This window comes from Cuculus canorus, chromosome Z, assembly GCF_017976375.1.
Source record: "Cuculus canorus isolate bCucCan1 chromosome Z, bCucCan1.pri, whole genome shotgun sequence".
Lineage (NCBI taxonomy): Eukaryota > Metazoa > Chordata > Aves > Cuculiformes > Cuculidae > Cuculus > Cuculus canorus.
Window position 1 is genome coordinate 43735649 of NC_071441.1, and position 26225 is coordinate 43761873.

The window sequence follows — 26225 nt, forward strand, 5'->3', positions numbered from 1 at the left end:
GTCATTAGAGTTTTCATGAAGCGTTGCTGTACATAACCGCATTTACTTGCTTTCTGAGGCTGGGTTCAAACGTTTAACCTTGAATTCTGTGATTTCCTTACTCAAAACACGCTGGTTTGGCAGAGAGACTGTAATTTGTCTGTGTGACTTTGATGCTTTCATTTGGTTCTGAGACTTTTTGTAAGTCTGTGAAGACTAACATTGACATCTTACTGTTTGGATTTTACAGCTTGGTAATGACAGTAGTTTCCCCTCCATATTAAACTTGAGTTGTATATACATTCAAAACAACTGTGAGGTAATGAGGGTTTTTAGTTGAAAGAGAGACAAAAAACGGGGGTTTTCAACTGGAGTTATTTTTATATGCACATGAATATTTTTACTCAACACATTATCTAAGCCTTTTGCATTGTTAAAGGGAATAAGCTGGCAGTCCTCAATAGCTGCTAACATAATGGAAATGATGAAAAATGTTTTAGTCTATTTTCATACATATAGTTACTTTATATAGGATTTTTATTTCATTAAGATTTCCTCAAGATTTATTGGCTCAGGGAGTGGTATGAGCCATTGCTGATTAGTTTGCTAGACCTGGGAGGAAGCAGAGATTTCTGTTAGCTGCCTCTGCACCGAGGAGCAAAAACGTCCAGGTGTTCAGGAAAGTATTAATTTTCCTCTGCTTTCTTCTTCTGAGCCCTTTTACATTAATTTAAGATTTTAAAATAAGCATATAGCTTTACTTTTGCAGAAGCAGTATACTTTAAAAGTTTACTTGAAGATGCTAAAGGATACTTGTAACATAGTCTGACCTTCAAAGAAAAACCAAAGTTTTCAATTACTTTCACATCTGATGGTGTCATCAGAGCAGTATGATATTTGGATTTTACTGGAATTATCTGTACTGGAAAACTTGTTGAATGTAAATTAACTTCAATGTAATTTTATTCATTTGGAAGTGAATTTCTGCTGGTTTCATTTGGCTTTTCTGTAGGTTTATTTAGCTGACCCCAAAATGTTTCTGCTTTGAAGTAGACAAGGTCATTGTTAGAGTTTAGGTCACAAAGTCCAGGATTCTTTATTGCCAGCTATGCTGCTGTTTTTGGTATTCAGTAAGGTGCTTGTGCTTTGGTGTGGTGCTCAGAAGCATCTGCTGAAGTGCTTAAGCCTAAGAGGTCTATGGTTTCTTGGCTAGATTTTTGCTGCCAGAAGGAGGAGATTTCAGTCCCCTGTCTTGCCTCTTGCCACGTGTTGCATCCTGTCATGCATCAGCTCTGTAAATAACAGTTCCTTGTTTGAGTTACTACAACTTAATAAGGCAGCAAAATACTACCCCGTAGTTAAGTGTTTCTTGCAATAGGATACGGGTTTTATGATGTGTAATTACTTCTCTATTACTACTCATCTAAGTACCACCAGTATGTATTGGAAGCAGTAACTGGGCATGCACAGCACTGTTTTTGGAAAGAGGCTTGGAGTTTGAGGTATTATCACTGTGCTAAAAATAGAGGGAATATGCAGGAGAACTGTGACATGCTGGGTGATTTTGTACTTGAGATCAGTCATTTTTTTCTCTTTTTCTAGAGCTAGCTTTTGAATTACCTGCTCTGTTCGCAGATATAAATAATCATGTTGTGGCCTTTACATTCTAGTTTAAGATCTTTTTCTTCTTTTCTCAAGATATACTTTTCCCCTCCCTTCACAGGTTTTAGTAGCTGAAGGAAAATGATGGAAGAGAGTGGAATAGAGACGACTCCACCTGGCACACCCCCACCAAGCACAACAGGGGTGGTGACTGCTGCTGCTACACCTGTCTCATTAGGTACAGAAACTTCCTCTACAATTTAATCAGATGGATAAATGTCTTTTGAAGCACAGCAGTTCATTCAAAGATTTTGTGATCGTCCATATTACAGTGCTTTTCTCCAGACTCACTGGAAGATTTTGAATTGTTCTTTATCATGGAAGTGTGCTTCTTATCTGACATGCATCTGATGTATAGTGTTTTAAAAATTTCTTTATTCTTAGAGCTGTTTTATTCACGTGGATGAATTTGTGTGTCTTAATGATGTGGGGCCAGCGAAGCAATACCTTCCACTGCAGTGTACAGTTAGTTGAGCTGCATAGAACAGAGTTAAAACCAAAATGAATTTACGGTCTTGTAAGATATAGTGGTAAGAATGGATGATCACTAGGGTTTTAACATGATAGTCCAAGCACATTATTTGATTTTTCAAGAAACCGAACACCATGTTCTGAATACCAGATATTTAATTTTCTGATACATCTGATATTATTATCTTGAGTCACACTAGTGTGGTGGACTCCAAAGTGGAGTGCCCTTACCCCAGAGGATGTGTAAGGCAGTCCACTGGGGTGTGGGAAAAAAAGATTGGACTGTCATTAATATTTATACTTATCTTAAAAATAAGAAAGAAATTAGTCTTTACTAATATTTAATATACTCCTTGACACTGGTTGGTCCATACATCAGACATTCACATATCCTGAGGGAAGAGTGGGTGTTACATAATGCCAAGAGATTGACAGTAGCACTCTCGCTCATTTGCTCCCTTTCCTAGTACCGCAGTGCCTTGCAGTTTGTGTGCCTTCTTAAGTGGATTTGTAGATTTTATTATCTTGTTTTAACTATACTAACCCTCACCAAACGGACAAGTGACTGAAAAGAGAGTCCTGCAAAGAGACTGTGGACTAAACCCACTGCTAATAATGGGAGCACAAGCGAACAACAGGGAAATGGAAGAGCAGACACATCTCTGATTCCTAGTACGAGCTTTTTGCCATTTTTTTTGTCTCTTAATATGGCTAACATCATATATAGATCTGACAAAATGTTGGCGAAAAGAAATGAAGTTTCAGTAGGACTATTTGCAGTCTAAATTGGCATTCACCATTGTTAATGGTGAACCTTACCTGAAGTGTATGTTGTACTTTGAGATATTAGTTTAGTATGAAGCCACTGTGATTAGCAAGACATCTGAAGACTAAGCAGAACGTGAAAACAAAGCTCTACAATGGTTTTTTTCATAATGTTTCAAGTCATACAGTACTTACCCCAGTACTTAAAAAGATGCAGTATACTTAGTGATAAACATTTAGATGCCTCTTTGGAGATTTCTTACCTAATAGTGAAGATGAAAGCTGTGTACATTGGGGAAACACTTGTTCTTCCTGACATGGTAAAAATGTCTGAAATAATATGTGGATAACAATATAGTGACAAACAAAGATGCATTTGTTAGCAAATTACTGTCGGAAGACACATAGAAAATATTGCTGAAGATTTGTAGAAATGACTATTAGAACAAATTACACACCATGGGAGGTTTGCTGTACAGTTACCTGGTAGTACAGATGTTCGTAACAAATTTTATCATAGGTTTTTTGCTAAATTCTGTTTGAATAATAAACTACACAAAGAACTACTTCATTGTTAAATACTAAAGAAAGGATGTGCCAGACAAGATACATGCTCAAGAGTAAATGACTTCTTTAATAAAAGCAATGTTTTTGTTAAAACTATGTAAGTGTAACCACTAATGGAGCAGTTGCTATGGCTAGGGTACAAATGTAGTCTGGAATAAGCTTACAGAGATATCACCACACATGATCTTTATTCACTACCTCATACAGCTATCGCAGCAAAGGAGCTGTAGCTAGACGTGCACAAAGTTCTACAGGATGTCATCAATGTAGTCGATTTTATAAAAATAATCTTTAAATAGTAAATTTTTGCAACACTGCTTTGTAATGAGATGGGGAGTAACTGACACTTTTTTGTATCACATGGAGGTTTGCTGGTTGTCATGTAGCAAGGTGTTACAAAGAGTTGTTGAACTTCAAGGTGATGTGAACATTTTCCTTTTACAAGAAGACAAGCCTCCCAGACTTGCTGTTGCTTTCTGTGACAGTGAGAGGCTGAAAGCTACCTAGTAGGTATTTCCAGCACTCACAATTTGTCCCTTCAAGGTTAAGGTGATATTTTAACAAGGAGTGATACTGTAACTACGTTTTGTAAGACAGTCAAACTTTTGAGAGAACGTTTTGAAAATTGATATCTGGAAATGTTTCCATCATTATGCAATCTGTTGCCAAAACCAATGCAAGTATTGCATATAAAAAAGGTCAGTTTTGTACAGGCAGCCTTGTGAAGAGAATTTCCTGTCCTGTGTAAAAATCTTCCAAATGAAGAATTTCAGTTGATTTTGAACCTTTTGTTAAAAATACTGTGTGCAACACCTGATTAGTTTGGAAGATCAATTGGTTGACATCAGTGAAGGTGGATATTGGCTAGCTGAGTTTCAAGAAAAACCTTTGCATAAATGAGTGGATGGGCTTGGAAAATGAATAGCATGATTTAATAAGCACAGCCAACAACGCATTCCTTCCATTTAGTTCTATATCTTTGTGAGGTATCTTTTCCAGCTATGGCAGCCATTAAAACCAAATATTGAAATAATCTGAACATAGAGTTAGACCTTCAAATTGTTGTATCCTGAGGTGTTAAACTGAGATTTAAAAAATGAGGCTTCCTCAATCACATTGCTCACACTAAAAAACTACAGCTAATTGCATTATATACTATAATTATATACGATGTATATAATACAATAACTTTTATTAGTGGACTGTGTCATATGAATAGTATGTTAATAAAACAATTTTTAGTAGCAGCGTAGATTTTTATACTGTTAGTAAATAAAAAAAATTTTTTTATCCATCTTTATCTCATCCTTTGAAAATAGCTGTTTTGTATGTTTTATAATATACATAGTAGACATTTATAAATAAATGAAGTTGCGTATTTGCCATGTGGAGGACTGCATGGTCAAAAATTTTTTACTGATATTTGTGATAAAAGTTTGGAGACCAGCCCGTTAGTGCAGCTTGGCATATCATTTGACTGTCATGGATGTTTTAGAGGACAGTGAGAGCTTGAGCTGCTACAAGAAATGGTAACTTCTGTTTTTCTAATTAATTTTCTGACTAAACTGGATAGATAATCCAAGGACACAATGAGGACCTGACTGAAACGGAGAAAGCAGAAGGATTAGGAGACTAGGTGCCAGGGAAGAGGGGGCTGCCTGGTGCTCAAACCATCTTGTAGAACCGTACCTCTGAAGCAACTCCCACTCTCCCAGATACTAAAAGTATTTTATTCTTAAAGATGAGCACTTCCTGTATCATCATTCCTATTGATTAGGCAGTCACTCAGAAAGAACAGTACTAACTAGAAACTTCTGAGGCTGACTATAAATTAGTATAATATATATAAATTCAGTAGTCAAATGTTGACTCACTTTCTTAAGTTTGTGACAAATAGGGTCATGCAACAAAAAGAGGTTTACAGGATACTACCACCAAAAACTGAGCACAGTTGGTGTTGTATGCAAACTCAAGCAGAAGTAAAATTCACTTTGAAGGGAAAAAAGACCAGGTCAAAACTTACTTGTAAAATATCTGAATAATTACATAATTTCATCTGTGAGATCAAGGCTTAGTATTTCTAAAATTACTTTTTTCACTTTTTTTCCTAGCTTTGTCCAGTCCTCTTGCTGTACCAAGCATGCCATCTTCTCCTGCATACTCTCCACCCTTACCAGCTGGAGTGTCTCCACTTCCTCCTCCCATGATGACTTCAGCTTCTGTTCCACTTGTGCCTTCTGCAACGGTTTCTACTATTGCACCTCCTCTAACTCCTGCCCCACCTCCTGCCCCTTCAGCTTTCACCACCTCCATGTCCCATTTCTCTACACCTCCTCCACTAAGCTCTACTACTGGCCCTGGTCTTCCTGCACCTCCCACTGGTCCCCCCATTTCAGGATTTTCTGTGTCTTCAACCTATGACATTACCAGAGGTCATGCTGGTCGAGCACCACAGAGCCCACTAATGCCATCATTTTCTGCGCCACCAGTCACAGGTAACCTTTTGGTTTTATGCTTTTGTGTTTGCAAGGCAGGGTGAGGGATCTCCTGGGCGGCTTTTTCCACCACTCTGCAAGTCCAGCTTCTTTATTATTGTAACTACATTTAGTAAATGTAGCTGCACTCAGCAGAAGGGAGAGTAGCCTTTGAAACATAGACATGGTCTAGGACAGGGAGCTCTCTTCAACAGAGTTCTGCTAGCATTCAGGCTTATAGAAAAGTCTTTTATAGCTTAATTTTTTGTAAAGTTGCATGCAATATCCCGGCTGAACATGCATACGTATATTTTGTTTAGATCAGAGAGTCAGCTTCAGTCATTGTATTTCCACAGAATAATACGATATCTCGAGCTGTAATCTCATAAGTTTCAGGGTTTTGTTCTGAAAAGCTATGTATAAAACAGACCATCCATCACATGACACCAGCTTCTATTTTCTTGTTTCCAGCCACTAAAGCACGTTAGGACATCTAAAAATACATGCCTTCCATTCAAGCAATTGCTGTAGTTCCTGAGCTGCTAGTGGAGTGGAAACTTGGCTCTTCAACTGCAATTGAGCCAGGCTTTGGCTATTATTGGTGGTATCTCTTGAGCAGTCTGTATTAGGAAAATGTCTAAAAAGACCTACCAATTGTGCAGTGTAAAATAAAAATAACTCTTGATTAAGGCTAGTGTTGGAAAATCTGTTAAAATAGGTTTGAATAATAGGGCAAAGGCTCATGTTTGAAGTTTCTACTGTTTAAGTTTCTTTTGTTCTGCTTTAAAATATGTAAAGCTATTCATTTGCTTGCTTCATTTCCTGTTGCTAATTTCAAGCCCTCAGGGTTAGAAAACTTCCTACTTCACTCTTTTATGTATGTGAATATGCCTGTCTCTGTTCAGAGAACAGCAACCGTTCATCTTCTTCCTTTGCCGAGGGCTTACTATGAAAATTTGAGTACAATAAAAAGCAGCACTGTTAAACTAACCTGCTAAGAAAAAAATTGTTGTTCAATTTTATACATAGTGTGCAGGTGGTCTTGTCTCTACTAGCAGATCTTGTTGAACTTGCATTACTTATATCTCCTAATCTTTAAGAAACAGAATTATCCTGGGGATTTCAAGGAATCAAGTGAATCAGTCCAGTATTCTTCTGTTCTTTCTGTTTATTTTTGTGTTGAACAGTTATATGTTGCTACAGTATAACAAATTTAATGCAGTAAAATAAATGAACACTTGCATTTTCATTTTCCGCTCTTACAAGGTGTTTTGGCAGATCCTATTACTCAACAAGCAACTTTCTCATCACCTTTGGCTCCTGCAACTGGTTCTGCAATCACTTTTCCTGAGGAGCATGAAGACCCCAGAGTATCTACTGCCCAACGCGGAGGACCTGCAGGAGGACTTTGGGGGTTTATAAAGGTATGGGATTTTATCTGTTACCCTTCTTGAGGAATTGCCATTTTTTGCTGACTATAATAAGACATCTTATTTTTTAAATGCATATTACTATAAATCCTTTCCTTGGCCTCATATGCAAGGTGGCTGTTTTTTGTAGTGGTGTTTGCTGAAACTATGCTTTTTCTCTTCCTTTGTATAGAGAGGGGCACTACGCAAATGCAGGTGTTCTAGGTTAGTTTTAGTGCTTGTGATAGGAAGATGTGCATATCTATCAGGTTCTGTCACACGTTCTTAAATCAGGAGAAGCTTTAGAATCTCTTTAAGAACTGATAGCTAATTTTTTTTTTCACAGTGATTGGTTACATACCCCATTTCTTTATAATTTCCTAATGAACTGAGTATGATTTCTGTGGGATGCAAGTCCTGCCTATTCTGTAACAAACAAACCTCTTCAAGGAGAGGCAAGTACATATTTCTTTCACCAAAGAAGAGTTTACCTAGGAAGCATCTAAGATATTTTGCAGGATCTTTCTATTCTGCTTGAAGGCATGGAGTAGGTAGTACAGACAAGGTACTCCTTGTACTGAGATCTTATCATGCAGCAACATCAACTGGTTGAATTTCATTAGCCTGTAACATTTTTGGAGCTGTGACAAATGCTGCATTTAAGGAGCATCATGAAGATGGCGGCAAAAAGATTTAAGGACTGTGAATGAACACTGTGCTATCTTCAAGAGCAACACCATTTTCTTATTGTTTTGTACTAAATGTAAAGGAAGAATCAAGAAGATTAGTGTCTCAGTGGGACTGCAGAGTTTTGGAGGAACTTTCGAGGCCTTTTGAACATGAAAAGCTGAGAGAAAAAGTTGTGTGTGACATGGCAGACTCGGCACTTGAGGTTAATTCTCCATCAGTATGGTGAGAGCAGAGTTGTCATGCTGCCCTTTTCAAGGAGAGGTATCTTCTCATGATCATCAAAACACATCTTTTTTCCATTTAAATAATAATGTCTTTGTCTTGGTCAACATATGCCTCTTAATATTTGCAATATATAGTAATGTTCCAGAAGAGAACTTTTTTCTTATATTGTGATTCTGTTGCCCTTTTGAACGTACCAGAGCTTGCAGTTGCAAATTAGTTGAAAAGCCAATCTCATCCACATTGCTGTTGCTTTTATACTGATAGGATCCAAAAGGTGTCCTGTTTCTCTTTATGGAGAAGTGTAATTGACTGCCAATAATAAAATATAAATTTTGGTTGAAGTGTTAAGCATTCCATGAACTCTCTGTGTTCAGTGACCTCTTTTTGAGAGTTTCCAAGGTGAAAGAATGAGGAATAATTAATTATATTGAAGCCATCAAGTTCTCTTTGTGTATAAGCATGCATCAGACTGTATTTTTTAAAAATCGGCCAGAATGTGGAAGACTAACTGGCATTTGTTACAGAAATGCTTCTTGGATTCCCTGTTGAAGTGCTTACATAGTAGTTGCAGCACATCTTTATTTCTAATCTTGAAGTGGTTTGAACAACCCTTTTTCCTCTGAGATTCTTAAGGAATCTCGGCGTTCCAACTTTGGTTTCTGCATAGTATATCAGAGGTGAAGTTGGATACTATTGCAGTCATTGCACCTGGCAGCTTGCATATTTGATTGTGCAATGAAGACAGGACTTGAGTTTCCAAAAGATTTGCGTTTGCACTCTGCTGATATGGAAGTTTCTCTATCTAAGCAACTGTTAACTAAGAATTGACTTGGTGGAAGTTCCAAACTTAACTGCATTATGGTTCCCAGTGTTGTTTTGCATTGGTGTAAAGCTATGGATTATTTCTCCCTGTTTATCCTAGGCTGATGAACTTTAAGGCATCTTCCACAGGTAGAAGCAACAGCTTGTTGCTGCTGAGGAACCTGATTATCTACAGGAAATGTATAGTAACTTCATGTTAGCTAGACAGCCACTGTGCCGATCAGAGTACTGCTTGGCTTTATGTTACTGGAAAGTTGCTAGAAATTCCTACTTAAAATATTTCTGAGGATGTCATAGCACTTACTCAGTTTTTGTTAAAACAACAGACAAACTTCATATTGTGAGAGAGCTGCAAGAGGACTATAAACACTTGCTCTTGATGGCATCCTGTACATGCATGAATAGTCGTGAGAGTCTATGTATTACTAAGTAAGTGCTACCATTCAGAAAAGTCTTGTGTTATATTTGTGCAAAACAAGTGGCTACGCTGGGCTCTGGCTTGAAAAAGTTTAATTGTGCTAGAGTGAGTAATTGTTTTGATTTCTTTACAAAATTCTGTAGTCAGTCTGCACAGTGGTCAGAAGAGTACCTGAACCAAGTAGTGAACTACTTCAGCATGAGACATGGGACAAAATAATCATTATTAGTAGCTTTACGGTATCTGAATAATTTTTTGGTTTGTTTTTTTTTTTTCCTTTCTTTGTTAAGCTTGCTACAAAAAAATAGAAATCATTCAAAGGTTGGATGAGCACTGAGCAACCTGATCAAGTGGAAAGTGTCCCCTGCCAACACCAGGGGGTTGGAACTAGGGGATCTTTAATATCCCTTCTAATGCAAACCGTTCAATGGTTTATGGAAAATAAGCTTTTCTGGTCAAAAGTTATTCTGAGATAATTAAAGCATCTCTGATTCTGCAGTTCTTTAAAATACTATGTATGTGTATTAAGCAAGCACTTTTTGGAAAAATGTATGTGCACATTGCTGTCATATGTAATGCTTGTCATTTAGTAAAACAGATACAAGCATATGCAGTTTCTATATTAGACTGAAAGCAGGCTATGAACTAAAATAATTTTGTAAAAGGTTTCTGTAAAGTAGTTTCTAGTGCTTTATCTCTCACTGATTCAGCATTGGTATCTATCTTCTTTCACTGTGTGATCTTACCTGAATTTAAATAAACTTTGATGAGATACAGGCATTCATTAAGACTATTTGCAAGGCATAGGACAGCGTTCCTGTTTATGTTTAATTAACTTCTAGGTCTGTCAGCCGCTCTACCTGTGATTTGGCTGGAGAATGTAGAACGTTTCTCCAGCAATATTTAGGCTATTTATAAAGTAGGAGGACTTCCAGCTCAATTGCTCCAGACGTATTCTTTAGTAATGGACCATTCAAACATAGATTCTGTTATCTTTAAGCAGGTTAAAAAAGAGAGGCTCTTAAGCTTGAGTTACAAGTTTAAACCTAGTTACCTAGTCTAATGATACCTATAATTTTAGCATTGGGGATTGACAACTCTGTTAAGTGCTTAAGGCTTCTGGTCTCAAAATATGACTGGAACAGGTGTCTTGCCCACTGTCACTGGTAGGGCTCTTTCTGCATTAATGCAGAAGAAGATGGTAAAGATAATATATGAACTTTATGTTGCAACTGAAAAGTCATGCACTGATAGCCATATCTTAGTAGTGTTTGTGCTTAGGAGTAAAGGTAAAAAATGCTACGAAGTGTAAATGCGGTAAGAAAACCACAAAACAGCTTAATATTTGTTGTTTGTTTGTTGTTTAACTGTAACATTTTGAGCTTCCTGGGTGGGGGAAAAACCCCAAGAGATAATATGGAAATCTGTTTGCTTAAATTTAGGGTGTAGCTGAGAATCCCATGGTGAAATCTGTTCTTGATAAAACCAAACATTCAGTAGAGACCATGATCACTACGCTGGATCCTGGCATGGTTCCATATATCAGTAAGTATTTGTGACAAACCATTACGTACTACATGTAAAACGTGAGAGGTTAGTATAATAGCGCATGCCTTTCACATTTAAAGTTTGTATATGTAGCATGTTGATTCAAAGTCACAGTACTGTATTGATTTCTTAAGTGTATTGTCCAGTGAGACTCTCACTCAGGAGGCTGAATTTTTAAAATGTGTCTTGAGCTTCATTTGACTTTGTATTCTGCTATAGTTAAGATAGTAGCATAGTAATACCTTTAATTCAGATTGTGAAAGATATGGAAGATATAAGAAAACAATGAAGAGACCTTGTCTATAATCCCTAAGTTGCATAATTTTCTCCCACTATTTAATCCTTATGGAGTTGAGTTTAAAATATACTTTACGTCTTCTGTTGGATCATATACTTAAATACCGCTGTGGTAGCTACAATGTTAGTTAAAACAAGGCAAAAGGTAGACATACTCAGAGAGGCGTAGGGCAGAGGTATCTACGTAGCTTTTGAGACTTTCTTCTGACTTTCAGCTGTTCCACTTTTCTAGCCTAATAGTACTTATACTATTTTTAGGAAATTTGGCAAACTTGAAGAATTTCCTGAATCAGTTAGTAGGAATGTTAAAATTCTGAAATGGTCTAACAAAGTCTGAAGTATTACTGAGCACTGAACCTGGAAAGAGAAGCATAGTGTTGTGGTGTTCACCATTTTTTGTTTTACTAGATTACTTTGCATGTTTACGCATAACTGACCTGAGATTTCTGCTTCATTAAAATGCAGAAGCAAAAGATGTAATTTTTTCAGGGTGTTGGATGGGTTTGGTTTGGTTTTTTATTTTGTTTTTGTTTGTTTGTTTGTTTTGATTGGGTTTTTTTTTTTTTTTTTGGTGGCTTGTTTTTTTTGTTTATTCCAGCAGTCTGGTAAGCAATTCTCCACATTTCCTCCTTAGTTGTGCCAGAACTGCCCTTTGTTTGCATGTAGAAGAAGCTTGTCAGGAAACTGATAAGGCTGAGAAGAAACTATTAAAATGTTTTGCATTTTGTTATTCTGAGCTGTTTTTCAACTGGGCCCAGTCTGTGATCCAGCTAACCACATTGCTGCACTATTGTACTAATCCAGTGGAGTAAAAAGGGAAGATGACCTAACTATTGAGTAGTACCTAATTGTCTTTCATTTAAAGGAAAATATCCCAGCAGCTGAATAGTGAGAAGGGAGTGGAATATGAAATCACTGAGAAGGGCAGCCAGCAACTGAGAAGGTATTTGAAGAGTAGTGGGATGCAGTGCAAAGCTACAGTAAATGTTGAGTATGCACAATTCAACATACTGTGTTTAAAGTTTTTATTGCAGTCGCAACTGTCCCTTTTTAAAATAGGATCTGTCAGTATACAATGGTAGTTTGGATAGTTAGGCTCTGTATTTATTGGGCAGAACAACATTACCTATGAGAGGAAGTAATTCTAATTAAATGCTTTGCTTGTAAGATTCAATTAGAGTAAATAAATTCAGTGTTTATCTCAGACTTCTCTGAAGTAGCATTGGAAGGGAAAACATCAGTATACATCTTGGCCATTAATATATTGCAATTTTTTTGAAGTTGCAGGAAGAGAAGATAGGGTAGAGAATTGTAAACTCGTATTTACCTCCTTCTAGAAATATTTCCTGGTATCAACAAAAGACATGTCCTTAACAAATGGCCCCACTCCTCTCTGCTCACTCTCCACTGCTACAATTCTAAACAAATTTCAGATTTGTCATTGCAGAGCCTGAAATGGCCAAAGTTTCTGGATGAGGAGGTTAATTTTTTTTTTATGTGACCAAACAGTATTTCTGTAATCTCTTTCTTGAAAAGAGAGGTACTTTTTTCATTGGCACTTTATAAAGACATGATCTGAAGCAAGCACCTGAAATAGAAAATTGTCTGCACATGAAATGGTCAACTTGTAAACATAAACATTAATGCTTTTATAAATACAATGGAGAATCTTAAATTGCATGTGGAACTATCATTTCAGTTTATAATACACAACATACAATGAAATTTTATGTTCAAGTGTCAGAGCTTAACTTAATATGACAGTTCTGTCTCTGAATTTACCAGAATATTTCCTTGTTACTATAGTGTGTCACAGATGTCACAAAGTGTTTCTTTTGTTGCATGTAGTATCTTTGCTTCCTTTTCGTAGTATCTGTGATGAACAAAGATATGCTTTTGATACATGATTGATCCTCAATACAAAAGAGCATAATTTCTCTTCTGCTGTAGCAATACGCAACAATGGGCACAGTTACCATATAGTAATTTACTAGGTGTGTTATGGGTTAGTTTTTAGCTGCACTAAAAACTCTTTAATGTTTTTTATATCCCTGGGCACTCAAACAAGGTTTACTTCAGCAAAAGCCTGCAGCCAGTTTTAAGCACTTGTTTACTTATTGGTAACTTGAATTCTGTCAAGTAGGAATTGATGGATTATGATACTCAATAATTTTTCAGTTCTAATGTTACCCTCTGTTTAAAACAGTTGCTCAGAGTTCAGTGATGTGTACACCCAATGCCATTCAGTAAAGCAATTGATAAACAAATAAAAATTTAAAACATAGCCTAAAAATAAAATGTTTACCACCTGTTCTGGCATATCTCTGGCAGTTCTTCATAGAAAGATGTTTTCTGTAACTGAGGCCTGCTAAGTAACAAGCACTAAGGAACAAATTACACTTTTCCTTAACATTTAAGCTTCAAGCTTATTATCAGTGGAGGAAATTTTCCTACATCAGGATAAATACTACAGTATTTGTCAGCCTGTGTATTAAATGGAGTGTTGATATTTAGAAGTAAAACCCCTGGGTTCTGTTCTTTTCTTTGCTAAGAGGCAGCTTAACACATTTTTATACAGTTAATGGGCTTGGGAAGTGACAGATTAAAAGGCAGTTTCTTCACTAGTCTGCTACTACTGGATATAAGAAGTGCCCTGCTGGATCACAGAATCCCAAAGTTTGGAAGGGACCTCTGGAGCTCGTCTTGTCCAACCCCCTTCCTTCAGCAGGGCCACCTAGAACCAGTTGGCCAGGACTGCATCAAGGCAGCCTTTGAATATCTCCAAGGATGGGGACTCCACTGTGTCTCTGGGCAACCTGTGCCCTATGCCTAGTCACCCTCACAGTAAAAAAGTTTTTCTGGTTGTTGGTATGGAACTCCTTCTATTTCAGTTTCTGCCCATTGCCTCTGTTCAGTGGGTACCACTGAAAGAATCTAGCTGCATCATCTTTGCAGCCTCCAGTCAGATATTTGTACGCATCAATAAGGTCTTCCTGAGCTTTTTCTTTTCCAGCCTCCACATTCTCACCTGTCTTCCCTCGTAGAAGAGATGCTCTGATCCATTGGGTCTTCTAGTTCAATATTCTGTCTTCGGCAGAAGCAACAGGAGATGCTTTATGGTAAATGACAGTAAATATGGTGACCTCTGTAGTCTTTTATCCTTGTACTCCTTGGTCATCCACAGCCATTGGGCTAAGGGTGTGGAGAGGCATGTCAATGCATAGTACTTTTGTTGCCTGATTATGGACATACTGTCCATTGAGTTTTCCTTTAAACTTGTTGATGCAATTTACTTATGCAGCTTTCTCTGATGTCATATCTCATAATTGAAAAAAGTATAAGCTGTTATTAGGCTTGTCACAGCAGGTGCAAGTTTTATGAGGTGTTTTTGCATAAAGTAAGTTTGACAATAAAAGTCATTCAGCTGTGAAGAAGACATGTGAGGTATAATTGAGCTCATCAATCATTCATAGCAATTTTAGAATTTTTTAAATTCATTAACTGTTTGGCTTTATTCTAAAAAAGCTTAGTGAAAGCATATCTGTCTTTATGGAGATACTACCTTATGGAAATAGTTCAGAAATACTTCAAACTTTCTGGTTCTGTAGATATTAAATATCTCAAAACAGGATAAAGCTGTAGGGTGGCAGACAGACAATAAAATGTGCTGAAATTCACAATCCAGGGACAACTAGAAGGTAATGCAAGCCTTTCTTCTAAAGCTTATGTAATTTAGCAGCTGTTCACTGGATTTTATGAACTGCATCTGTGTTCTTTGTCACTTTTACAAGGAAGATTTTGTGTCACACCATCATTGCTTGCCGTTTTCCAGAACACCAAAACATTCTTAGAAATGGATGTCTGAGTTATTCTCCTAAATCCATTAATTGTCATTTTAGCTGAGCGGTATGCTTACTTTTCAAGTGCTAAATACCCCATCAGTTCCTGTTGTCTGTCTTTCATCCATGAATCACTTAGCTGTTCATCTGACTTTTACTTCTAGCTTTTATTACTTCTGCTTCATGGAAGAACTCTTCTACAGTGCACGAGAAAGAGGAGAGTAACTGAATCATGCTCTTAAAACGTAGACTGTATTTTAACTGGCTTATAATGGGAATGAGAGAAAAATACATGTGTATATATACACACACACACACGTTTTTTACAGAAACTGGAGGAGAACTGGACATAGTGGTTACTTCCAATAAAGAGGTAAAAGTTGCAGCAATTCGAGATGCCTTTCAAGAAGTTTTTGGAATGGCTGTTGTTACTGGAGAGGCTGCACAGTCTAACATCGCACCCCAGCCTGTGGGCTATGCTGCAGGTTTAAAAGTAAGTTGATATAGAACAGTAACAAAGTGTAATACCTGGAATCCAAAGAGAGACTGTGATAACATTTACCAGGGAGAATCTGATTTTCCATGAATGGAATGTCAATTTGTGGAATAAGTAATCTTATTTTTTTTTACTTTTTTTTTTAACAACCTGGATCATTAGATCACTTTACAGCTACTAGTTGGAATAGTTTTGGGGTTGTTTTGCAAACACATTCACAGCAAATGCAGAATATCAGTGTGATTTTTCTTACACTGTCATTGATTGCCGTCACATTGTGCATATGTTGTGATCTTACTGTAATTGCAAAGGATTTCAGAAGTTTTTACTAGCACACCATGTTGTCAGTGTTAGAAATGAGAAAAGGCTGTTTGAGACTGAGGTGTCTCTCCGCTAATTCTGTAGATCAAAGATAGTGTGATCAGCAGTTGTCAGGGGTCTTCTTGAACAAATCTATGTTATGTTTAAAGAGTAAGAATTCATTGTGCACCTTCGCAAACAGCTGTGCTGGCCTAGAGTAAGGGTTAGTTGTTTCACCAGATTTAAAAAATGTATTATTTTGTCAGGTGTATCTAGCTGCAATCACCGCATTGGCCAATAACTAAACCCCTCATTAAAAAGGAGGTATTTTCTTCTAAGTGCTATGGCAGTGTTCACAGCTGAGTAAAGCCTATCCTCATAGCAAAATATTAACTGATACAATCTCATATTGAGGTAAAGGAGGGTAATATATGTGTTCCTTTACCTGTTTAGTTACTGCAGTATACTGGTAGTATTTCTGTTACAGCTTCAGAGTGATAACAGGCTTGGAGCAAATGATTCCCGTTTTAGTTGGATAGGCATCACAACAAAGACATTTTCTCCCTTAGTCTTATAAAGGATCTAAATCTGACAAATCTTAAGCTGCAAAAATGTCCATGTAAGTAACAGAAATGTACACTGATGCTTTAACTAGTAAATAAACTTGGCACGTTTACAGGTTAGGAATTCTATGTATGCTAATCTACATGTTTTTCAGGGAAAAATAACAAACTAAGAATATTTAATTAGTTTTATCATAGTTTCTGTTACTTCTTCGTTTTCTGTTATGACTTTTAATTTTTTTTCTGATGCTGAAAGAAGAGTAATTTTAAAAAAACACTCATATTTTCTGGTTAACTTGAAGTATGTTCTAGAGTTCTTCTTGCTTTCATCTGTAAGCATTGTGCTATGTTGTGATGCTAAGAGAATGTTTTCTAACTTATGTTACCATTTAGGGAGCCCAAGAAAGGATAGACAGCTTGCGTCGGACTGGAGTAATACATGAAAAGCAGCCTGCTGTATCAGTAGAAAACTTCATTGAGGAGTTGCTTCCCGACAAGTGAGAACTTTAAATATGTTCATGGAAGGGGAGGCGGGGAATAAAAAAAAAAAAAGAAAAAAAAAGAGTATTCTTGGTTGACTTCAAGGGGCCTATAAAGAGTTGATGGTTGGTTATCACTCTAAGCAGAATAAAGGAGAGCCTGTCTTCAGTATTGTTTTGGCAGACTTGGTTTTGGTGATGGCCCAGATTTTTATCCAGATATCTCAAGTCTTTAATATACAAATGCCTTGTCAGGTTTTCCAAGATTCACAGTTTTAGAACAAGAGGAAGTTATAGTGAACTGTCAAATGTTTAGGAGCTATGAAAGCTGGCTTTTGGCTAGTAGTTTGCTCACTCCTGTGTGAATGTTCTCTCTTCTTTTTCCCTGAAATTATATTCAGTTCGGAAAGTATTTTGGGAGTTGTTCTTGCATTTCTAGTAATATAATTTGGTCAGGTAATATATTATCTGTTTCCATTTCACCAAGAATATACTTAGTGCTTTTAATTTGCACTACACAGACATAACAATGGTATTTTCATATACTTACAACTTGATTTCCTAGCATATTTTTGACAGACAATTCTTGGACTAGGTTTACAATTAATTTCTAAAATATTAAGGGCAATGTTGTGTTTTTCTTCATGCAAACTTAAATAGGTTTTCTAATGTTTGCATTTTTTTTCATGTGGTGAGCTTTGATTTATTTTTTTGACACATACTCTGTTCTTGCTCAGTTTTTAAATGTAGATTTAGTATCTTTAGTGGAAGATGGTGGTGATTTTTTTATAGTAAATAGAATTAGGAAGCTTTTAAATTTTTGTTGAGTGTTTATTTCCACCTAGTCTGATTTAGATATTGTATCATACTTTCACCAAGGAGTAACTATGGCAATGTCAGCTCTGTTCCACAGTAATTGCTGTTCTCATCCTTTGAATGTACTTATTCCTAAATCTGAAAATGTTGCTTGAAGTACTTGATGTGAAAGAGCTCACCAAGGACTGCAGTGTTATTGAAAGGAATGCTAGCTCTTCTGTCCACAAATCACAGGCCCCAGGAACATCTCTTCAATATTAGTTACAGTAGAAATAAATAATAACTTAATGCATGCTTTGACTTTTATTCAGTAGGCAACATTGTAAGCTTCCTTGCATGGCGTTACAAAGTGATGTAAACTACTTTTGGCCCTATTTTTTTCTGCAATGAAATGATAAGTCATGGTGCCCATAATTGGTTCATTATTATAGTGAAGTAAGCATCTTGGTGTTAGAATTGTAATATGGGGGATTCAGTCAGTACTTTGCTAATATTTTTACTGTGCTTATACATGTCCAAAGGAGAGGAGTTTTCAAATAACTATCACCAATACTAAGAGCTCTGCACCTAACGCTGAATAGATCAGTCAGTCTTCGCAGCTAAACTTCTTGGTTTTCCAGGCAGCTCTAGATGTTACTTTCCTTTCCAGTTGCATGTCTATTTTCAGAAAAGGTTCCAAACTCTTCTACATATATTTCAATTTCACCCTGTAGACTCTAACTTCTTTATTAATTGGAGCAAGTTATCTCTAACCATGAATCTTTCTCAACAGTCATTCGTAGCTGCAAGTGAAGTAGTACTCTGTCACAGAGCATTCCAGTATTCTGTTCCTCGCTACAAAGATGATGCAAGTGAAGTACTCCTTTCTTGCTCTATTAAACTCTTAACATGAAGCTTATGTGGCCCAGTCAGGTGTTTTTTAAAATTGGAGTATTGCATTTCTTTTTATAACTTGCTTCCCACACTTTAAAGAATGAAATACAGTTTACATATAGACATGTATATAACATATATGAAAAAAACAACTACAATACTTTCCTTTTAAAATCTTATATGATTCTTAGCCTTGATATTATGTTTGTGCATTCCCTGGAGCATGTTTTTCCTGTGGCAACTCAACTGTTAAACTGTAATAGGAATTGAATACAGTGAGGTAGTGATGATACATTGTCCTTGGTTTTGTTGGGGTCATGTCAGGGTTGTTAGGTTGTTGATACAGAGAAATGATTTATTGTTTTTGCAAGCTGGATAGGGAATGATCTAGGGTACTGCTTCAGTAGCCTTTACTGTGTCTGCTACAGCAGGCATCATCTTTCCTGAAAGGTGCAGAAGCGTTTCTCTAAATAAATCATGTAAATGATTGTTAAAGGACTAAGCATAACAAAAAAAATCTTCTGAATATAGATAATGACTGATAAATAGATTATTTTTTTAGTGATTGGAGAAGGTTATCTTAATGAGAAACATTCATTCAAAGATGGAACAAAAATTCCGGCATAATAAATATGGCAAAAAGAACATACATGCACGCATGCCCACTCCACTGGCTTTCTTTTTTCATCTGTAAGTTTTATGTTTTTTATAATTTTTAATGTGTAATAAATATTTTATGTACTTACGTGTGTATTTTTATGTATTTACATGCAATTTTATATATATGTAAATCGATATATGCAAACTTTACTTGAGAAATAATTTAATATTTTATTAAACTCATTGTTACTGTATTTTTAGCAGAGATTGTAGAATGGTCATAATTCAACTGCTAACATGTTGTTGTTCGATAGAGTGATGTTCAGTACTCAACAGGAAAGTAACTTGTACATCTTTGCAGATGGTTTGACATTGGATGTCTGATTATTGAGGATCCAGTTCATGGAATTCATCTGGAAGCTTTTACCCAAGCAACACCAGTGCCTTTGCAGTACGTTCAGCAGGTGAGTTTTCAATTTTACTGTCAGTGTTGGATTAGCAGGTAAGACACACAACTTCAGTTTTAATTTCATTTATGGTGTCAGTTCTTACTGGGAGTTACTCTATTTGAATGTTTTAATTTACAAAATGAGGATAAAAACTATTTTTGAATCATGTGTATGTATTACCTAAAAATCTTCAAGCATCTGGGGCAAAGCAATGCTTAATCAAGAGTCTCGTTCAGCAATATATGGCACTTGAAAGCACTAGTTTTACTTCTCTATTAACAAAAAAGAAATATTCCAAGAAGAAATTAACCACACAGTAATATTCCCTCAGAAAGGACATGTAACTTTAATCATTGTAGCATTGTTCCAGTCTGGTTCAATGACTCAAAATTAATTCTCGTGAATCTTTACACAGATAAAAATATGCATTCTTCCTCAGGTGCAGCAGGAGGTCTCTGCAGCTTAAGCAGTGCACTAAGCAACTGCACCAAGAAGCTGCAGTAAGCTCTCTTACCCCTCTGAAGTCTTTCCTTAATTTACTTCACATATGTATTGGAGTTTCAGCTAATGCCCACAAAACTGTGTAATAGTGAAGTGTCTGTGTGCATACATATACGTGTTAGGAGTTCAGTTGTGTATATTTAATTTAGGAACAAGTTTATAAATTCAGCTCTTACCACTCAATTTTTGATAAAGGTCATAAAGCCTTGGTATTTATGTTGTTAATTACCAGCAAACAGACAGCATGCTGTACTGATTAGTATTCCGAAAACTCATTTTTGTGATAACTAAATACAGGATACCCGTTCTTCAGATCTGTGCTTGTATTTAATTCCACTGTGAACATATAGACTTGCCTAAAAGGAAAAACTGATTTTCACTTCTGGCTGTGGTATTCTGGCAAGGATGTAAAATTTCTGAAACTGAAAGACTGTATGTTGGAAATACCATGGCTGACCCCATTGAAAATAGTGCAGTACTGTGCAGTTCTTAAATATCACCAAAAGAAATTTTTCATGCGATTGTTTACATTTCTTTGTGCACATACTGGGAATTACTCCGAACTCTGGCCTGGCAGCAGATATAATTATATATATATATTAGCTAACTTGGGTCTGAAATTTCTTCTGAAATAAATGTGTCCATGAAGAATTTAAAGCCAAAACTGTCAGGGGTTTGATCCCCAGGAAGTATTTTGAGAAAACAATTAGTAACTGTAATTAGTAATTGTAGGGGTTTAGTGTGGGGTTTTTTTTGTTTGTTTGTTTGTTTTTGTAGTACCAATCCCAACAGAGTGAACGTTTGTTGTATTTAGTTCTTATTTTTCAGCGTTCTTACAACTTTGCAAAGCTGATGAGTGACAAGAGGAGAAGAACTCCTCTGTCTCTCTGTAGTTTTCCAGAATGCTTTTCAAAAATAGTGGAGAAAAGTGTGAAGCTAAAAAGTGTGAAGGGAAAAAATATATCTGAGCACATACAACTTCATTGACTAGATGATCTTTAAAGGTCTCTTCCAACCCAAACCATTCTGGGATGCTATGAAAATGGGCACAGCAATGTGAAGTTACTACTTTAGTAGTTTCCATATTCTCTAAGGAACATTGATTTGAACTAAATGATTTTTTAAAACTTAAAGAACAATAGATAGCCTCGATTTTTGTTTCACGAAATATCCTCTTGTCGTTTTTAAACTGTAGTTGATAGCTTAACTTTTTGTGTAAGTTGTTCTCTGGGGTAAGCTTACTTTATAGCTGTGGAATGTAGGATTTACTTTGCGATAGCAGAAGGTGTTCTTGTTTTAACTTTTATGCTACCCATTTAGTGTCTTATAGTGTAGTTTTCAGTGGAACTGTAAGCCTTTAAACTTGAGTTAGATTAAATTCTCCTCTCCCGTTTAAAGAAAATTGTTCTTGTATATACATTAACAACAAAATGTAGCTTTTTTTCAAACCTTCAGAGTTAAATTTTTTCTAGTCTTGCTATTGTATATTTCAATTAACTTGTGCATAATGTGTGGTGGTGAATCATTGGGCTATTCATTGTTTGTATGCCCTATTTGTTACCTTTTTCCCCGTTGTGTCTGTTCTAGAACCAAAATGGGTTTCTCTCAGGGGTAAACAAGAAACACACATTTGTATAAATCCAGTGCAATATCTTTCAAGAAAACTAGATTACAACAGGAAAAAAACAGCAATTGTATAGTTATTTCAGATTCAGAAATGAGAAAAAAATTGTGTTGGACAGGCAATATTATTTGGTTTTCCCATTACGAAGGTTTAATAGGGGCAACATTAAAAGCAGTTGTGTTCCTCCAAATTCTTCCTAGTTGTGCATTTTATTGTTCTGTTTGTTGGAATTAGTGATAAAACTATCTGTGTGGAATAGATACTCCTTTGTTAATGCCTTTACCAGTGGCATAGAATTTTCTGAGGGCATAATGGCTGTTGATATGTCTAAATCTTTGAGAAAGTGAAAAGATGGATTTGATGGCTTGTTTTCAGAACCTTTTCTGTTAAGAGAACAGGTGTCATCTAGGCTTTGCGAGCCAGAGATTGTAATACTGCAGGATTGGGGTTTTTTGTTATTGAAGTTTACTGATTATTAGCAGTAAATATAGCAAATAATTAATTTTTAAAGTTATATGTAATTGCAGATCATAATGTAGATATCATAATCAGATATCTTATTTACTTCTTACTGCCAGTATATTCTGACTAATAAGGAAAATTTCCCCTTCCCTTGCTTAAGAAATCTGACTTCTCTGTACCTCTTTATAATAATGAGTTAATATTGCAGCAGACTGTATATTCTAACAAATATATGCTCGTATTTTTGCAAGACAGTAGTTTTAGGTAGGCTGGAACACACTAATGAACTTTGATCTGCTCTACATGCACTGGACACAGACTACCTCAAATATTTGTCAAAATAAAATCTGTATGAAGAACTGGGCCTATTGTGCAGTGCTGTGAAGAACTGAGTAATACTAAGAACAGTCTTACTTAGGCTTAAAGTCTTTTGTTCATTGTATGTGACAGTGGCCAGTGGTCATTGCCCAGAATGAACATCAGACAGATAATTGCAGTGATACTTCCCCCACTGTTTCCCTTTTGCTTCCAACTTCGGGGAATTACAGGGTAATCCCTCTCTGATCTCATGTGAATAGCTAAGTCTTCCATTTCTGCCAGACTCAGGTATGTTCTTGTATTGACTACTTGCCAGCTTCAGGGGTATATTTTAACCACTTTTAAAGTCTTTGGAGGGTAAGAATCATTGCAGAAATATGTATCGTTATTGATTCCATCTGTTGGCTACTTCAAAAGAGAAAACTTCTTCCTGGTAATGGCAGAATGTGTTTACTCTTTTAAGCATCATGTTTTAGGTTTGTACTGTTCATGTGTTATTTGCATCATGATACATAGAAATCAAAAAAGTTTAGTTGGCTAGGCAAGTTATAGGGCAGTCTAAAATTTGGATTCTGATACCCTTTAATTTGCCATGTAGTCCTATTGATATAAGAATGATTATTTAGGAAATATGGTAATGGTGAAGATGGAAACAAAACTACTAATTTCAAACTCAATAATCACTTCTCAAAATGTTACACAGGCTAAGAGTCTCACTCCTCAAGACTACAGTCTGAGATGGTCAGGCCTGCTGGTAACTGTGGGCGAAGTGCTTGAGAAGAGCATACTGAACGTCAACAGGACTGATTGGCACGTAGTGTTCACTGGCATGTCCCGTCGGCAGATGATCTACAGTGCAGCTAAGGCTCTAGCAGGAATGTACAAACACCACTTACCACCCAGGACCGTGTGAAGGAAGGCTGATCCATGACACTAAGGAATACTGGTTTTGATTCTGGAATTGAAATGAAAGCTGCATATTCTAATTCTCAGTGGATACGTCACAGATTCGTAATCTAACTGTAAACTGTATTTTACTTTTTAAGAAGTGAAGGTAATTTCCAATAGTGGAAATAACCAATTGCAATTTTAACTACTATATGATTTCAGTATCATTCACAAAACAGGAAATAAGAAGAAATGTATATTTATAACTGGGATAAACAGCATTACAGTTTGTAAAGTGCAATGTGCAATTGTTACTTGACACCTTACTTAACGTTTGCTGAGATATTTTAGTTACTATACTTTTTAAAAGATGGGGATCATTGCTCAGCTATTTCTATTATATTAGTACTAAAAACATGTTGACAAGAAAACATGTATGTTATATATGCATTTCAGTCCACAGAGACTACCTTCTCTGCATTAGATATTTTCTTGGGGCCTGTGCGTAAATGATACCTAATCTCATACAGGTTTGGTGTCTGTATATAACATCTCAGGAGTGAGTGCTGAGTAGTTTTACAACATAAAACAGTGAGCTGCTGAAGAAGAGCACAAATTTATGCCCCGTTAGATGAAGTTGTTGCTAAATAATTTTGTAATCTCATTATCTGTGCTGTGTCTTTTTTTTCTTTTTAAGTAATAGTCATGAAATTCCTGTCCAATTAAAATGCTAGACAAATTTCGTGTAGCTTCAGTGGTTTTTAGAGTAGGTACTGCATACACGTGAAATTGTCGCAGCAGTTTCAACAACATAATTTACTCCAGTGCTTCCAAACTTCATAGCTCATAGGGAATTACGTGATTTCTTCTGTCCAGTTATGGTTGTCAGCAATTTGATAAGGAAATTTGTGAGATGTGTATCACTTGCTTTGCTGTTCTGGGTTTCCTAAACATTTTTAAGTCTTAAAGCATTCTTGATGTCATGAGCTCACTGTTTCTCATATAAGTCTTCAGTATTGTCTGTTTGGGTTTTTTTCATGGCTATAAATGTCCTCTATCCATGCTCACACAGTCTTCAATCTTTATTTAGAAATATGGAAGTAATTGTGAAGAAAATATTTTGGTAATAATAGGGTTGTTTTTTTCAGGAAATGTGGAATAAACAAATACTTTTTGTTTGCCTTAAAGAAGTTTTTTAGCTTATATTGCTCTGCCTTTACCTTTCTTAGATGCTTTCAAAGCACATTTTTATATACAATATGCTGTTAAGCCATCTCATATTTGTACCCAGCGAAAGCCTGTCTATTTCTGAATAATATAGTTTGCCGTAATTGGCTTACTTTGTAAATCAGTTGAATAAATGTTTTTCCTAGAGGATTGTATCTATTCTGAAGGTTTATTTTTTTACATAACTGATGAACATCTGATTATTGAAATTATATTTACACAGTCATGTTATAAATTTGGCACATACTTAAATGCCTGTCTTGCCTGAAAAAATCCAAAACAAACGGAACCTGAGTCTTGCAGTCTGAGGTCTCTGGCTGGAAACTCTTCTTTCTATTATCAACTAAAAGGGTGGTACAGGAACTTCTGCTTGTCATTGTCAGTGTATTACATAGCCTCTGCTTACAGCAACCTCCATGATGCAAAGGAAGAGGACATGAAATCATCGGTAGGTTTATGTACCCTGGAATGAATTAAAATTGAAACTGAAGAATAATATCCATTGTCTTTCTCCCTTTCCTGGCCTTGGCCTTCACTGTTTTTCAGAGGTGATAAGAGTGAAGGCAGAAGGCAGCTTCTCATCTTGCACCGCTTGGTTCATTGTGGTGGCATTGGCCCAACATTCCAGCAATCTTATGAGGCTGATGATGTGGCTGACTTTAAGGCTGCCCTGCCTTGCTTTAGAGAATTTTTAGGTCTCTGTTCTGTAGAAATTATATTCTTTATACCAAAATGAGAGCGACTGCCCGCTGCGCTCTCTGTACTTTCTTCTCACAGTTGGGTGCTGGGATATGATGTGGTCAAGTGAAATGGTCTTCCTCCATTCAAAATCTCTGGCTTAAATAAGGTCTTTTGTTGTAGTTTTGACGGCTCACCCAAGAGGTAGAATAGCTAAACTTACTAATTTTCAATTAGCTTCCTCCCTTTACTGTGCACTGCTTCTTTATGTATAAAAAAATCAACATCTTCATATAAAGACAAGTAACTCAGCTTCTTCTCTGAAAGGCTGAAAAAAGGGAAAATATCTGCAGTATGCCTTTGAAAGCTAATAAAATTTGAAATTATTTTGTTGGTGCAAGAATAATTGCCTTTTTTAGCCATCAACTTTAAAGCAGTATAGCTCAGCTTAGCATAAGATGTATTACTCAAAAAAGAACATTAGAATGTACGCATTATTAGCAGCAAGACACAAATCTATTTATTCTGATAGCATAGAATTCCTGAATTTTGCAACTGGTGAATTCGTCAAAGGTGTTTAGAGCTGCTGCTCGGTTGTGGAAAACCTCTTGCAGGAACTTGGCAAGATGCTTGAAAATATGGTAATCTGTGGGAGACAGGTTAGGAGAGTAAGTTGAGTGAGGCAGTTTTCATAACCGAGTTCATGCAGCTTCTGCAGAGCCATCTGTGAGATGTGGTTGGGTGTTGTCATAAATAAAAATCCATCCGTTTCAATGACCAGTGCT

The 26225-nt window shown here is 36.3% G+C and overlaps 1 protein-coding gene across 2 annotated transcripts in view; it reads left to right on the forward strand.

The window, feature by feature from the left end:
* PRRC1 (proline rich coiled-coil 1) overlaps positions 1-25570 on the forward strand; it is a 31235-nt gene extending 5665 nt beyond the window's left edge. For both annotated transcript variants that reach the window (XM_054053505.1, XM_054053504.1), the window contains exons 2-9: positions 1703-1819; positions 5556-5939; positions 7185-7342; positions 10925-11027; positions 15496-15659; positions 16919-17022; positions 19655-19757; positions 23351-25570. In XM_054053505.1, coding sequence (XP_053909480.1) covers positions 1723-1819; positions 5556-5939; positions 7185-7342; positions 10925-11027; positions 15496-15659; positions 16919-17022; positions 19655-19757; positions 23351-23560 — 1323 coding nt within the window. In that variant the 5' untranslated portion in view covers positions 1703-1722 and the 3' untranslated portion in view covers positions 23561-25570. The remainder of the gene's footprint in view (positions 1-1702; positions 1820-5555; positions 5940-7184; positions 7343-10924; positions 11028-15495; positions 15660-16918; positions 17023-19654; positions 19758-23350) is intronic.
* The last annotated feature ends 655 nt before the right edge of the window (positions 25571-26225 follow it).